The sequence below is a fragment of the Equus asinus genome, chromosome 3 (genome assembly GCF_041296235.1).
Source record: "Equus asinus isolate D_3611 breed Donkey chromosome 3, EquAss-T2T_v2, whole genome shotgun sequence".
In the NCBI taxonomy this organism is placed as follows: Eukaryota; Metazoa; Chordata; class Mammalia; order Perissodactyla; family Equidae; genus Equus; species Equus asinus.
Genome location: NC_091792.1, coordinates 105,858,842 through 105,874,551, shown reverse-complemented (window position 1 = coordinate 105,874,551; position 15,710 = coordinate 105,858,842). Strand labels below are relative to the sequence as shown.

Below are 15,710 nucleotides of genomic sequence, written 5' to 3'. Positions count from 1 at the left end.
TATTTCTCCTTACCTCCATCTACAGTGGATTTATCTTCCACCTGCTACTCTGCCAGGGATGAGGCAGCCATGGATTTCTTCTCTCCTGTGAAGGTCTTGTAACTTTTTTGAATTTAGTTTATTTAGGTTTTTTTGCATCCTCATCACTCTTGTGGATTTTTTAAACCTACGATTTTATAGCTTATCCAGCTTGCTTTAGTTGTTAGATTGGGAGTGATGGTCTCCTACAACTTTCTATACATTAACCAAAAGCAGAATAACAAATTAGTTTTGACATTTCACAACAATACATATAATCACAGACAACTGCAGCTCAAATGCATCCTGTAGATCATAAAGTAAGATTTCAGATTACTGTAAATCTGGCTTACCCACTGTAGGGAAAAAACCCTAAATGAGTACATTAGCTACTTAACCTTGAGACTTTTATTTGTAGCATTACCCTCATTTATTTATATATTAAAAAAGACATATTTTACCAGTCCGTACTTAAGGAAAGCAATGTAGAATCTTTACTTTTTATTTATTTTTTTGCTTATTCTATTACCCAGTGAAGCAGATCATGTCTACATGGAGATGCTGTTAATCATGGGACTAAGAACTATTACAGTCTCATAGATTCTGCTTGGCAGTCAAACATGGAAGCAAAAGTGCTTTGATTTGATGTACCTTCAGGGTGGTTCTAGGAGTTAATATTCATTTTCACGGGAAATGGAATGTCATATTAATCTTCTTGTGCATAGCATCCTTGTGATTTTCTCTCATTGAGAAAGTGCAGTGCAAAAACGATTCTGTCCTTAAATCTCCTTGAAGATTACATGTTCCTACTTTAAAAAATATTATAGAAAATTTAAAACATACACTAAAATCGAGAGAAAGTACGATAAACCCACATATACACATCACCTCACTTCAAGGACTGTCAACATTTTGCCCATCCTATCTCATATATCCCCCACTTTTGTCTTTGAGGAGGGTGCTACAATATTTTAAAGTTTAAAATTAGTCCTGCAGTATACATTCTAATTTTAAGATTTGCAAACAAATCTACTCCACATAAACAGAGTAATTTTCTAGAAAATGAGATCCAGAAAAGTAGATTGAAATTTCTTTTCGTGAGAGTGACCTCAGTGAAAACCCTCAGCAACTTGCTCCCTTTTCCTTCACACCTTTTTTCTTCCTACCCATTTACACAAACAAGCTGCTTTGGCCCATCTGATCCACTCACTGTTGGTTCCTCCACATGGTGAGCATTCAATACGTTTTGAATAAAGAATTTATTGGATAAATGAATGAAACATTGTGTGTCCTTGAATCAGCATCTTTGCTCATGGTATCCCCCTCTCTAATGCTTATCTTGTCTCTTTGTTTCTGCTAATACAAAAAGAAATACACATCCAAAGTTTATCACTTTTATTCTCTTTTCCATTGGCCTTTGTTACACTCTCTGTCATTCCTTTTTAATTTTATTGTCCTGTCACTCTTCTTCCTACTGCCTTTTGAGTATGAGAGTTCTACAAGGACCAGTCCTTCTTTCAAGAGTTAATTTAAATTTTGTTTTCTCTGTGCTCAATGAAATTGATTACTCTCTCTTCTGATCTACTAGTCTCTGTACTATTCATTTAGACACTTTCTTTTACTGTCTTGTATTATTAGTTATTATTTAAGTGGACATATTTTATTCCTACAAAGAAACTCTTAAAAATTGTCGTTTATTCTTCTTTATTGCTCCCTTAAAGCTTATCTTAGATCATCCATGCAATTGGGGCCCAATGCATTTTCTATTTTCTTTTGGCTACATTTTTCTATTTCCACATGCTATTATTGCTCAAAATAGCTTATCTCTAGTTGAAACAGCATCACCAGAGTTAGCCAAAAAAAAAAAAAGGGTCCCAGTTACATTTAAATTTCAGGTAAATAATTTTTTTAGTATTAGTGTGTCCTATATATTGCATGGGACATACTTATACTAAAAATATTATTCATTGTTTATCTGAAATTCAAATGTAACTGGGCATCCTATATTTTACATGGAAACTCTAAATTGAAAGTTTATTTTACTTTAATTTTGCCCTCCAGATGAAAAAGGTAGATAAATTGGTAGATATCTTCCTTGAATATGTCAAATATTTGGATCTTGATGAATTATTTTATTCACTTAATTAACTAAGACTTCTTTTGGTGCCTGCTGTATCCTAAATTGAACTCTGATTCTGTCTTTGTCTGCTATTCTTTCTTGTTCTTTTTTGGGACAACACAGTCCCTTTGGTCTGTAGGTTCTATACTTTTGTCGTTTTTAGCTTTTACCCATCCTTGATCCAGTTGGCCAAGTCCTAGTCAATCTCTCTCTCTCTCTTTATCTTTCACCTTACTTTCTCCATTCTTATTTTTCCCAGCATCCCCTTCTTCCTTCCATCCCCGTAAGTGGGTTCTTTCTCATCTAACACAAATACCTCAAAAGTCTTCAACAGCCATAAAGAACTTGCCTTGATCTTGTAGTGCTCACATGTTCTAGCCTATCATTTTGCTATTGTATTTCTTGAAAAAATAGTCTGGACTTGCTATCTCAAACTTTTCACTCTCACTCATTTCTTGACTCGTTTCTGTCTTTTGAAGTTACTGAAGTCTGTCAAGAAATTACCGAAAATCTTCTTATTACAAAAAAAAATCAGTGGATTTTGCTCAGTCTTCATTCCTTATCGTCTTCTTTGCAACATTTGACCCTCTCAACTCTCTCCTACATATTACCATTTCCTCCTCCCTTGATGTTCAACATTCTCACTGTACTTCTCCTTTTACCCACACCCTCATGACATTTCCGTAGTCTTTTGTGGTATCTTCACTTCATTGTGGGTACTATAGATGTTTTACACTCTTTTCTTTCAGCACATGTTCCCTTTGTAGTTTTATTAAATCTTAGTACTCCAGTGATCAGCTCTTTGCAGCTGACTCCCATGTCAATATCTCCAAACTTGACATCTCTTCCAGATCCAGGTCTCCATATTCAGTAGACATCTCTCTGAGCATTTCCCCACTCATAATACTGATGATCTCCTTGAGGGGAGCAACAATACACTTGCAATATAAGGTTATAAATATCATGAGAAATGGAGATAATGTGCTATGAGAGTGCTGAAAGACAGAGAAGACTTCTGCGATTATGTTCTTGTTTGTCTTGCTCTTAAAGTTCTGGTTTAAGCATTTAAATACTGTGTATGAAATTTTGCATTGGAAATAAAGATCAAAGCCATCGAGGAGTGAAAATCACCTATAAGGAGTAAAGGACAGAAGCAGTGAGGTAAAAGTCTCCTGAATTAAGCTCAGAGGAGACAATGGTGTTGTGAAAGAGGGGGTAGCAGTGGTTATAGGTGAGATGTGGTCTGATGTTGGTTGTATTTTCAGATAAAGTCTTTGCCATAATGTTACTTGTGAGAAAAGAGGAATTAACAGTGAACTCAAGGTTTTCTGTTCTTAGGATCTGGAAGGATGAAATTGCTCTTAATAGAGATGGGCAAGATCATAGAGGGAGCAGGTTTAAGAGGGGTCAGGAGATAACTTCAAACATGTTAAATTTAAAATGCCCATGAGGATTCAAGTAGAGATATAGAGTAGTTTACTAAGAAGTAGTTTTGCTGTTACTGTTTTTAGTGCCATCAAGTGGATTCTGTGTTTCAGTAAAACTTTATCTACAAAAACAGAAGGTGAGCTGAATTTGGCAAATAGGATAGAGTTTGCTCAGTCGTGGATTAAACCGTTCATGGTAATTTTAGATAACTTCTAATAAGTAATAGATAGATAGATAACTTTTAATAAGACAGAGTTATTTTTAAAGCAGTGTTGTCTCAGACTGAGCCAGGATTCTGGAGAAGTGACTCCGGGGCTGCCTTGAGGTGGGCAGGAGTGTTGAGAGAGAGAGGCTCAATGCCTCCTAACTATATAGGGCAGAATAGCTCAGTTTTAAATATTGGGGTTCTGGGTAAATTTCACTTGAGAAAGATGTTTCACTGATAATTAAAATTTTAAAACCATTGGATTATAGCAAGTGCTGACTTGAATCAGTGCAGTTTCAATTGTTTTTGTGGTCCCTTTCCATAGGCAAAGAAAAAAGGACCTCTGAAGCAAAAAATATAATTTTCACCCCAAAGTATCTGTTTCATAGATAACAAAAGGAGATATATTGGAGTAAAAGTTATATAAATTGGTATCTGTGATGATGAAATTATCAGCTAATTATCTAACACTCTACTTGGCATGTTTACATATTCATACCTTTAATAGATAAGTCATGCTTTGTCTTAATGTTTAGTTTGTTCCTAATATGGATCCTGCCTGAAGTTTTATGGAGTTAAGCTTCATTGATATCAGCTTATATTGAATAGTAACAATGAAATAACACAAGTAATGTAGATGCCCTTCAGCGATATTTAAATAGAATTATTTATTAGCTGGAGTTTAAGTTTTAAGGGAGTGGGAAACTTTATGTATCAAGATATAAATACTGAAACATATAGATGCTGCCTAAAGTTTTTATACTGAAGCCCTTAGTGAAAGATGGTGTTTGGAGGTTAAATTTTCTGTACAATGATGCAAAGAATCATTTGAGGCTTAGAAAATAGTGATATTGACATTTTAAGATGATATAAGCAAGAAAACACGTCTGTCATTTCATGTACATCTGTATAGTTTTCACCTCAACCTGAATCTCTGTAAGAAAATCAATAAATCTGCCAGTTGGGATTGTTTTCATGAGCTTACCTCTTTGGGGAACTCTAGTTCTAAGGAAGGATTCTGCTGATATTAAAGTGCTGTAAAATTATGGTAAATTTTTGCTGATTTTACAACAAAGAAATCTGTTACCTATTATGACCTCTAAACTTTAAATGGTTTCTGCCAAAAACATCCATATGCAGAAATCTCAAAAACAAAATGAGACATGATTAATCACCTCTCAGAAGCAGAGTCTGATAAAAGAATAATTATGCAATTCAGCTGTTTATAAGTTGAAACTAATGGATAAAAATATTTCAGGGAAAGGTCTAGAGTTTATGTTTTTATTGACTTATGTAAGCACTTTACCTTTTGAGCTCTATAAAAATATGAACTCTTTCTGGACAGAGATTCTTCTTTTATGTGTGTGATCTTCTTTTATGATTAGATCGCCCATGTCAAGAGAATTCCTAGAATAGTAAAGGATATTGTTAATGTGTTTGGTGTGAGGTAGAACTCTTGCCTTCAAAAGACAGGAGGAATTTATCTTTCCATATTTATTTGCAAGGTATTCTCAAATAACTCTTCTCTTAGCACATAACATACTCATTAGCCCTGGACCCAAGAGGAAGTCCAGGATCATGGTGTTGGCAGATTCAGTGTCTGTTGAGAAACCATTTCCTGGTTCATAGACAGCCTTCTCATTGTGTCCTCCTATGGTGGAAGGGACAAGGAAGCTCTCTGGGGTCTTTTTATAAGGGCACTAATCCCATTCATGACGGTTCCACCCTCATGACATAATCACCTCCCAAAGGCCCCACCTCCAAATACCGTCACGTGTGATTTTCAACATATGAATCTTAGGGGAGCCCAAATATTCAGTCAATAGCACTCCATTTGTGTTGCTCAGTAATTAGTTGCAAGAGGGCATACCATTCCAGGTGAGGTAGGTCTTATCCCGCTGAAGGCATTTGCCTAGAGGAAGCAGTTGTGAGCTGATAGGAGCTAAAACTCAGAGCAGCTTTGGGATGAGTGCACTAGCCTTATCCACTATGCTAGCAAAAGAATTTTCCTGCGTATTAGAAGCAGAAAATAGGAACAGGAGTGAGCTGCTGTCAAAAAGTACAGCACTGACAACATGACAGCAATTCATGAGATAGAAGAAAATTTGAAAATTGACTTATGAGCTTGAGGCCATGCAACATAGGGATGGATATCCCACACACAACCCCACAGCCCATGACAACACATTCCAGTAGTGGATGCTCATGACGTTGACCTGGAGTCAACAGGAAAAAAGCTATATTTTATTAGGATATGCACTTGAAAAAACAGGCACTGTCAACATGTTTATAGTTTAATTTCTTAAATCACCCATCTCTAATTATTTAGAAAAGAAATAGCTCATTTGTGAAAGTGCTGGATAAAGGAGTAGTTACCTCATAATTTTTAGAGGTCATGGACCATAGGGCCATAGACTTGAAGCACAAGGAGCTTTGCACTGAAAAATAAGTACTTTTTGAACAACAGAGGTGTTTCAGAGTCTCAGGTTTTGAGACTTGGGATATTATTGTGTCTCACTTTACTCTCAGGAAGGTTGACAGGAAAGAAGGACTTTGTGGTTTGTTTCTGTTGAACAAATGGGTGATTGTAGGCTGAGCTCAAACTAGGTAACAGATTGCATCATACTCATTGTACTTTCAATTGCCAGCCTCCTGGCCCCCTTACGTATTATTCCATGAACACTTCATCAGGTTTCACCCTCCAATGGTTACCTTCAGACTGTTTTATAGAAATTTAGCATAATCCCTATATAGACCATCAAGTATCAAAAGCTGCTTTTGATGTGCTTTTTCTCTAGAAAAATTTTAATGTTTTTTTTCTTCAGTACCATAATGCTACCTTTGACTGGGCGTTTCTGTCGACGAAGCAGTGTTTGAAATCTGGAGGCAAGCTCATGGGGAACAACTGTAAATTTGTTCCTGATATCACACTCATGTCTTTCATCCTCTTCTTGGGCACCTACACCTCTTCTATGGCTCTGAAAAAATTCAAAACTAGTCGTTATTTCCCAACCACAGTAAGTACCTGAGCTTTAAATAATTTTTATTGAATTTATACTATATCAACAATGATACAATTTTACAAATTGAAAAAGGAACTTATAATTTAACCTTTCCAATACAGTTTTGTGCATTTAAAAAATTGCTTTCCAGTCTTTGTCCATGTGCATATGTATTTTTGACATAATTGTAGTCCAGCTTTGAAAAACTTTCCAAAGATTTTGCTTACATAATTCTGTCATAATTTTTACTGTACTGAAAGGAAAAAGTGGGATGTATTCTAGTATCTAAAAATGAGTGAGTAAGAAAAAGACCTTTTAAATCCATAGTTTTTAAGTATATGAACAAAACCTCTTCATATTAATCAGGAATTTTGATGTAGAATTTCTTGTTCATTAGTTCTATGTGTGAGTAATTTAGTAGTTGAATTATGGGCTGTGGGAGTAAACTTAAACTGTGTTGTTACACAAGTATTGGTATAAGATATGAGTGTCATCGGAGCCAAACTTGCCTTCCCATAATGATGAATGCTATAGTACGGAAAAACAGATAATCGAGCTGGGTGGGGCAGACCTCCTGTCTCCCATTAATATGCTTGGGTGAACTTAAAGTCAAAACTGTGGTTCATGGAGAGACTACAAGATAAGACCAACATTTGGTTAACGGCATTTTGTTTTTTTACCTGCAGAATGAAACTAAGATAATCCTTTGCTTTACAGTTCAGTTCTCAGTGTTTAGGATGTCAGTATTTCTTAGGTAATCTCAATTATACCTGATTTTTATCAATGAACTGCTCTATACAGCTGGAGTCTCATGAAATATCTCTCTTGTGTTTTGTGTAGAAAGAATGGAAAAACTTCAGAAGACATGAGATTCAATTGATGAAATTCCTTTTTTCGATTCCTAGGAAATGAAACTTAAAATTAATATATTCACTTTCACTTAGGAAATTTTTTTATTTTTCTGATTCTTCTTATAAAATTGAAAATAAAGGGAAAGGTTTATAATTGCCTTAGTCTGTTCTGCTATGGTAAAATACCATAGAGTAGGGGGCTTATAAACAACGGAAGTTTATTTCTGACAGTCTGGAGGCTGGGCAGGCCAAGATCAGGCACCAGCATGTTGGGTGAGGGGCTTCTTCCTGGTTCATACCAGGACCTTTGCACTGTGTCCTCATGTGGTAGAGGAGCTAGGGATCTCTGTGGGGTCTCTTTTATAAAAACACCAATCCCATTCATGAAGTCTCCATCCTCATGGCCTAAGCTCCTTCTTAAGGCCCCACTTCCTAATACCATCGTCTTTGGGGTTAGGATTTCAACATATGGATTTTGGGGGAATACAGCATAGCATTAATGAATTGTCCCAAACTAGCTGACCCAAGGAATGACAGATTTCCACAGAGTGTAATGTAGAAAGAAGTGTTCAACTTAGTCTGCCTAAATACACATTGCAAACTGGTGGTCCACAGGCAGCCCCCAGCCATTCTTTGTTTAGCCCACAGTTTGTAAACCCACACACACACGCACACGCACACACACATACACTTGAGGCCTTAGGTGGAACCTGTACTTTGCAGGAAGTTGTTGTCCTCACAATTCTCTATTTTCTAAGACTTGAGTGCTTCACACATTCACATTAACTGCCTGTCCCTAAAGACATTCGAGCGTGTAACACCAGTTCACACCCGGGGAAATGTGCTTTACTTGATCTGCCTCCTCAAGGTATGAGTTTTGTGTAGAACAGATTCCTGGGTAAACATCTTTGAGGATGATTTCTTCTCTACTGAATTTTTTCCTTCTTCATTATTAATTCATTGAGGTTTTTTTTTTCGGCTCACACTTTAGGAATCATTACCCTTTTTATGCCAATTTAATCTGTCTGGTATTATTTAGGCATAGTAGGTGGAAAAGTAGAAAACTTGTGAAATACTTGTAAATCACAATTTGTAAAATAAACTTGTTTCAACCTTAAAACGGACAGAGACCATTTAAGTGTTTATGTAGACATCACCTATTCCTTCCAGCAATAATTCCCAACTTGATTATAGCTCTTCAGACTTAAAGAAATCTTCCTCTCATAGGAGCCCAAGCAGATAATTTCTCAGCCATTGATAAATGCTGCTGAGAAAGTCATGAGTGTGTGAAAATAAAATAATGATAGCATTCTAATTATAATTCCCGTTAGAAAGCTTCTCAGCATAGTTTAGAATTGTATACACCAAATCATAAAATAAACAGGGGAGAGAAAATATATGTGTTTTCCAAGGAACAATGCTTAAGTGTGTAGTCATTCAGACTGTTGTCTCCCCTTGCATCCTTATTCACTTCACATTTACAGCTGAATCATAACAATACACATAAATTCATACATACATACATGAATAATAACTTCTTTTATCTCTCTCATTTGCCAAAGTATGTTTTCATTTAAGCTGTCATTTAGAAGGATGGTCTCTGTAGGTAGAAGCAGATAGGTTTATAGATTCTTATACTTACATATTATATTATATAATTAACACTTGTATTCTTAAACACAATAAATTAGACAATCCTTGATTGCTGTGACAATAATCAGGCCTATTACTAACTTCCTCACTCACACCAACAATTCACATGAAACCTCTAAAAACTCAAAATGTGAATACTGGATGATAGTGCCCTTGTCAAACAAAATTTTCTTTTTTTGATAAGGAAGATTCGTCCTGAGCTAACATCTAATGCCAATCTTCCTCTTTTTGCTTGAGGAAGATTGTTGCTGAGCTAACATCTGTGCCAGTCTTCCTCTATTTTGTATGTAGGATGCTTCCATAACATGGCTTGATGAGCGGTGTGTAAGTCCACGCCTGGAAGCTGAACCCGGAAACCCCAGGCCGCTGAAGTGGAGTGAACAAACTTAACCACTATGCCACTGGGCCAGCCCAAAATATCCTGTTTTTTCGCCTTGCACAGTCATTTCTCTTTTGTATTTTCATTTCTAAACATTTGGATGAGTTGTTAGTCAATTAAGACTGTAAGCTGCTGGATAGCAGTTATACTTCTATTTTATTCCTCACATCCATTAGCATGAGGTTGGCTGCAGACTAGATACCCAATACTTGTTGTCTAGTGCAAAGCAGTCCAGTAGAGATAAATGCTGCATTTTGTGGTAAGAGCACAGATGTTGGAACTCAGGAGCTGTAGATCCTAGTGCCAGCATTGCCATTAACTAACAGTGTGCCCTTTGATGGCTAACTGTGGACTTTAGTTACCGCCCTCATTAAGGGAGGGCTCAACCAGATGACAATTACATCCTTTTAAGCTTTAAAGAGAGTTTTCTGACTCCATCTCTTAAATAAATTCTCTATGTTAAACTATTGCTTATAGCAATGATCAGGACTTACAAATTTCCAAAAATTAATTATTATCTCCATCTTTATGCTAGGTCTGCTTTTGCAGTTGCTGCCAACCTCTCTCTGTGGATTATCCACAGTTGTCATATAGCAAATTCAAAATGTGGTTTTTCTTTCCACAATTTAACTTCCTCATCTGCCTGTATTCCTTCTGTCAGCTAATAATATCACATATCCTCTTAGCCACCCAAGATCAAAATCTTAGAATTACATTTGGTCTATCAGGCAGGGTCCCAGCAGGAAGCAAATGATATACTCAAATTAGGATGATTTGCGGGGTTCAATAAAGGTTTAGGGAAACCACAAAGGAGAGTGCAGTGTTCAGTGCTAGGAACAGTGGGGTTGTTACTATCCCAGACCCAAAGGAAAGGAGTGAATGCTGGAACCTAGAAGAAAAGAGAAGGATAGAGACAGCTGTCTCGAGAGGCACTGTGACCTTGGGTTGAAGGATGTAGCCAGCCTGAAGCAACCTCCCAGGGGTACAGCTCCAGGAATCAATTCTCTGATCTCACGCTCTTCCCTCTAATGGCCTGCCCAGGCTGCTCCAGGCTAAACCCAGCTGGAACCCAGAGAGCAAGGGAGCCTGCTGTAAACTACACAGGTCAGCCTGCTAAGGCAGAGAGCAAGGTGGAAAGGAGTGGAAGATGGATCTGGTGTGATAAAAGAGGAGATCCATCGCATTTGCCTCTCCAAGTTTTCTTTGTCATATTAAACTTGTCACAGTCCCCTTGATTATCCTGCTATAATCTCTCTCCCTCACACTTACGTTTCTGTTCTTCTAGTTCAGTCCGTTGTTACCTTTTCCTAGACCAGGTCAGTTTACTCACTCTTGGCCTCCCTTATGAAGCCACTAGCAATCCATCAGTATGAGCACTTAAGTTTGCCTTTGCTAGCCTATCAGGGATTTAATTTGTCTATCAGGCACTTCCAGAGAGCCCTAATACTCAGTGGAACATGGCTGGAGTACCAGTCCTCCACTGACTGTCTCCTTCGTGCTCTGCATTCTTTTTAGAGGGGTGCATTAATCTGTTATCCCACACAGTTACTGGTCTGTTACATTAGCCTCAAGTCTTTAGTCAAAGTCTTTCGGCATCAAAGCTTCCTATAGGAGCATCACAGCATCATCTGTGATCTTCTGTGGCAGATGGCTCAGGGCATTAACATAAAATGTTCTTCCAGAGTCCCATACTAGCAAGTGATGCCATCACTGTGTATGTGGTAGCAAAATGAAAGCAGAAGTGTAAAGATAAAACAGGATTGTGATTAGTAGAACTCATAAAGCTATAGAGCCCTCTCAATTAGACAAAATTATTGGTACTTTAATATAGTCAAATTTAGTGTGGCTGGCTGATGTATGTAATTGGCGTGAAAATACCTTTCTTAAGGAACTGTGTAATTTCCTGTTTTCCTCCTCTTAGAATAAGTAGCAATTCTAACCCTCATGTGAACTGAAGTGATGGTAGGATTCTTTTGAAATATGCCTCCTGGTTGTTATTGTCATTTAAATGAATAAAATCATTAAATTCCAGGTGACATAAACAGCTATGACACCTTCTACACTTTCTTCAGGTGACATTTGAGCAGAATGTTCTTTGAAATCCTTCATTAAAATACTCAGTATTCTATATCCTATAACTAATTAGTATATTCATTCAATGTTGAAAAAAATTTAATGTGACTCTTGTGTGCTTCATACAATACTAGATGATATGGATACAAAAATAAGTAATTCATGGGCCTGGTACATAGTAGGAACTTAAATATATATATATATCTGTTGAATAAGTTAGATTTTGGAGTTTTCAAATTAGAATGACTCATTTCGATCCTTCTGCCCCATTCATGCTTATTACCTCCTATGGGATCACACTTTGGTGCCTTCTTTTGACCTAAGTAAGTTGATGGTGGTCTTTGAGGAACTGACCTAATGGATGAGAAAAAAGTGTAGGGTTTCAAGAAATTAGTGAAAACGTAATAAGCATTTTAGTCGCATGACGCATTTAGTTTTTATCCATGTAAAATGCAGTCTCAAATTCCATAATTAGCTGTATTTTTGGAGCCATGATTCTTGGTTGACATTTTGGCCTGTGAAAATTCTATTACAGTTGGATGTGTTTGGTTTATAAACAACTCTTTACAAGAATCAAATGATGTTCTCATTCTATTTTCTTTTTCCCTCAGAAACTTTCTTGATGAATGGTAAAAACTGTCATACTAAAACAAAGTAACGAACTGAAAATGAGTAAGAAATAATGGGCATGTATTCTATGTCCTATTCTAGTGTTAGTGACGCTGAGTGACATTTGGCTGATTCTTGCAGAAACCTCAGACCACATCACGCTATTGAAACTCATTCAGAAAGTGACTTCGCTGTCAGTGAAGGCAAATCAGATTTTCAAATTCTTGTGTTATTTTTGTACCAAGGAAAGTAGTTTTTTAAAGTCAAATTTGTTTTTAATCTGAAACTGATTTTCATATTTTTTTATGAAGAATGACAAAGGGTTATTTGATTACAAATACTATTCAATCTGTTAAACATTTAACAAATATTACAAATATTCAGTTCTTATGAACATATGAGAAAAAATACAGTCTGAATTGAGGCCCAAGAAAAATAAGGTTGTGAGCACTGCTTGGCCAAAGCATTTGGGAGAGCTTTCAATGGTGCCGTAGAGGCAGTTGATGAACAGAAGTAATTTTGACCATGGTAGTTTCTTGGTCCTAAGCACTTTCAGCTTACTTGTCCCTCATAGAAAAGTCCCCAGCATCAAAATCTGTGCATTAACACAAAATGTCCCTATTCCATTTCCAGGTTAACGTATTTATACATATGACTTCCTAATTCCTTTTATAATTTTTATTTTTGTATCTTAATATAAATTATAAATCCACCTTCCTTTTTAACCCCTGGTACACTTTATTATAATGGTTCTTTTAGGATATATCCAAGACCCTTTTAGAGGGTCAAGAAATTTTGATAATTGGGTCCTAATCATTGAATTTTAGTGTTAGGACTTTGGATACTAGCTAATCCAACATTGCCTCTTAATTTCTGCAGGCTGCTTGAATGCTCCCCAGAACAGGAACTTTGTATCTCAGAAGGCGTTCCTGATAGAAACACAAATCTGCCTTTCCACAGCCTCTGTCCTTGGGCTCTGCTCTGGCCCTCTGAAGCTACACAGAACAAGTTTGGTCTTTCTTTCCTTTGACAGACTTCATGTATTTGAAAACAGGTCTCCATAGAACTTCTTGAGGCTTACCCTCATTTTTTGTGTGATATGTTTTCTAGATTCCCATTACCCTGGATACTCTTCTCTAGATCAGCTCCAGATTTTCAGTTTCAACTTAGAATCTAGTGACCAGACAGGGACATAGTCTTTCTCTTGTGATTGTTCATTTGCTTCTGGTACACACTCTTTGGTTCTTTGTTGTACTGCTCAGTTTTGAGGCAGAATGGAGGAAGAAACCTTTGATTGCTAAAATGTCCTTAGCATCCCTACGGAACCACTTCATTAGGCCCCTGTCCCTCCATCCCATGCTTGGAAAAAAACTTTTTTTTTTTCTGGTAGATTTCCATTGGCAAGCTCTAAGCCCGGTTCAGATAAATTGCCCAATCTATTTCCTTTTTTCGCTCCCCAAATCTTTCTGACTCTGGAACTTAGGGCGTTAAAATCCTAGAGTCTGAATCAGACTTTCCTTTTATTTAATTCTAATTATAGTGGCTATTATTGATTTAAAGTATAGTGTATTATGATTGCTACACTGATATTAATTCTTGTTTCTTTTACAGTGCTTCATAGCATTGGCTACTAGGGGGGATTCAAATTTCAAAATTCTTATGGTATTTTGTGCCTTTTCATGATTGCCAGAAGGCACATATTTGTCTGGCATCCTTTTTTTTCCCTTCTAGAATAAATGCTTTTTTATACTGTTGTTTAGCACTTTCCAAGCACCACGATCATTAGAGGAATTGACATGGTGAATTAATATTTGTTGAGAACCCACAGAGTGCCTGCTGCTGCACTCATCTCTTTGTAACAGCTCCATCCGTGGAGAACTGCTCTGCAGGCTCATGGCCTTTCCCCCACTTAATTTAGGAGCAGCTGCGGTCCTTGCAAAGTGAAAACCAAATGTTCTCTGTGGCTTCAGGGGAACCAAATTCATTTTTCCCCCCTGTAAATTAACTAGCTTCTCACTGTTGGTGTCTCTATGATTATGACTGTCTTAATAATTAGTACAGTATCATCCTTCATGAAGAGTATGTTTATAGTAGATTTATTAGGTTGTTTTTGCCCAAGAACAAGAGAACAGCGTATGGTTATTTGAATTTCCCTTCCCATCCACTTAATTTTTTCTTTGCTTTGGCAGTTTAAATATTTCAGCTGGTTGCTTCTTACGAGATTAATTGAGATATTTTGTAATTAATTTTGCAGAGGACAGAAACATTTTTATAATTAAAAATTGATAAACAAAAATAAAAGAGCTTAAAACCAGTCTGATATAAAAGAGAGAACCTTAGTTGAAGCATGCTTTTCTTTTCCTCATTCATAAATGGAGGTAGGGATTATCATATGTTGAAGCATATCTGTGTACCATTAAAAAAACCGAACTTATTTTATGGCAAGCCCTTGATATATTTGAGTTATTTTAATTTTAATTTTTTTTTTGAGGAAGTTTAGCCCTGAGCTAACTGCTGCCAATCCTCCTCTTTTTGCTGAGGAAGATTGGCCCTAAGCTAACATCCGTGCCCATCTTCCTCTGCTTTATATGTAGGATGCCTACCACAGCATGGCGTGCCAAGTGGTGCCATGTCCGCACCAGGGATCTGAACTGGTGAACCCCGGGCCACCGAAGCGGAATGTGCTCACTTAACCACTGCGCCCCCAGGCCGGCCCCTATATATGAGTTATTTTAATTTGTATTTCTCTTAGAATGTGATAGTTTATGTTCCTAGGATATTGAAGTTTGAGCCTGGAGAGACAGACAGCGTTAGGTTGGACGGACACCCTCAAGTTATGGTGTTTGTCCAAGCTAGGTTTCAGGCCTCTGAATCCACAAGATTGGGTATGAAATCTTGTAGAAACAGTTTTTCTCATGAAAACTTTGGCACTTCTACTTCTAATCATTACCAGCAATAACTAGTAGGGAATTAGGAACTATGGGTCTCTAATTTGATTTCTTTATTTATATATTGACTTACGTAAGATAAAGCCATTTTAGAGTTTTGGAAAGAGGTTAAGCTTGATGGAAATGGAAGGTGAAATAAGCAAAAAAAATGATAGGCAATTCATATATGTCTCTTTTTCTAAATATGTTTGGAAATGTGAGATGGGCCCCAAAGAGAGCGATTTTTATTTCCTTACAGTCAGACTGAAAGCTCCTGTACACAGGGCTTAGAGTGCATCTCGTAGGCTGTGTGCACTCAGTGATTGCCATCTTTAGGGCAATTTCTAGTTCTATGTCAGTTTTGCATCGTTCAAATTAAAGTTTAATTTTAGGATAGGGTAAGACCTGAATAGCCTGCTAAAATAGCACCCCTACGTGCTTTCTCC

At 36.9% G+C, this 15,710-nt stretch overlaps 1 protein-coding gene across 7 annotated transcripts in view; it reads left to right on the top strand.

Annotated features, from left to right (window-relative positions):
* Positions 1-15,710, top strand: part of SLC4A4 (solute carrier family 4 member 4) — a 318,368-nt gene that overhangs the window by 258,518 nt on the left and 44,140 nt on the right. For all 7 annotated transcript variants that reach the window (XM_070505687.1, XM_044766111.2, XM_070505686.1 and 4 more), the window contains one exon: positions 6,596-6,787. In XM_070505687.1, the coding sequence (XP_070361788.1) occupies positions 6,596-6,787 (192 nt within the window). The remainder of the gene's footprint in view (positions 1-6,595; positions 6,788-15,710) is intronic.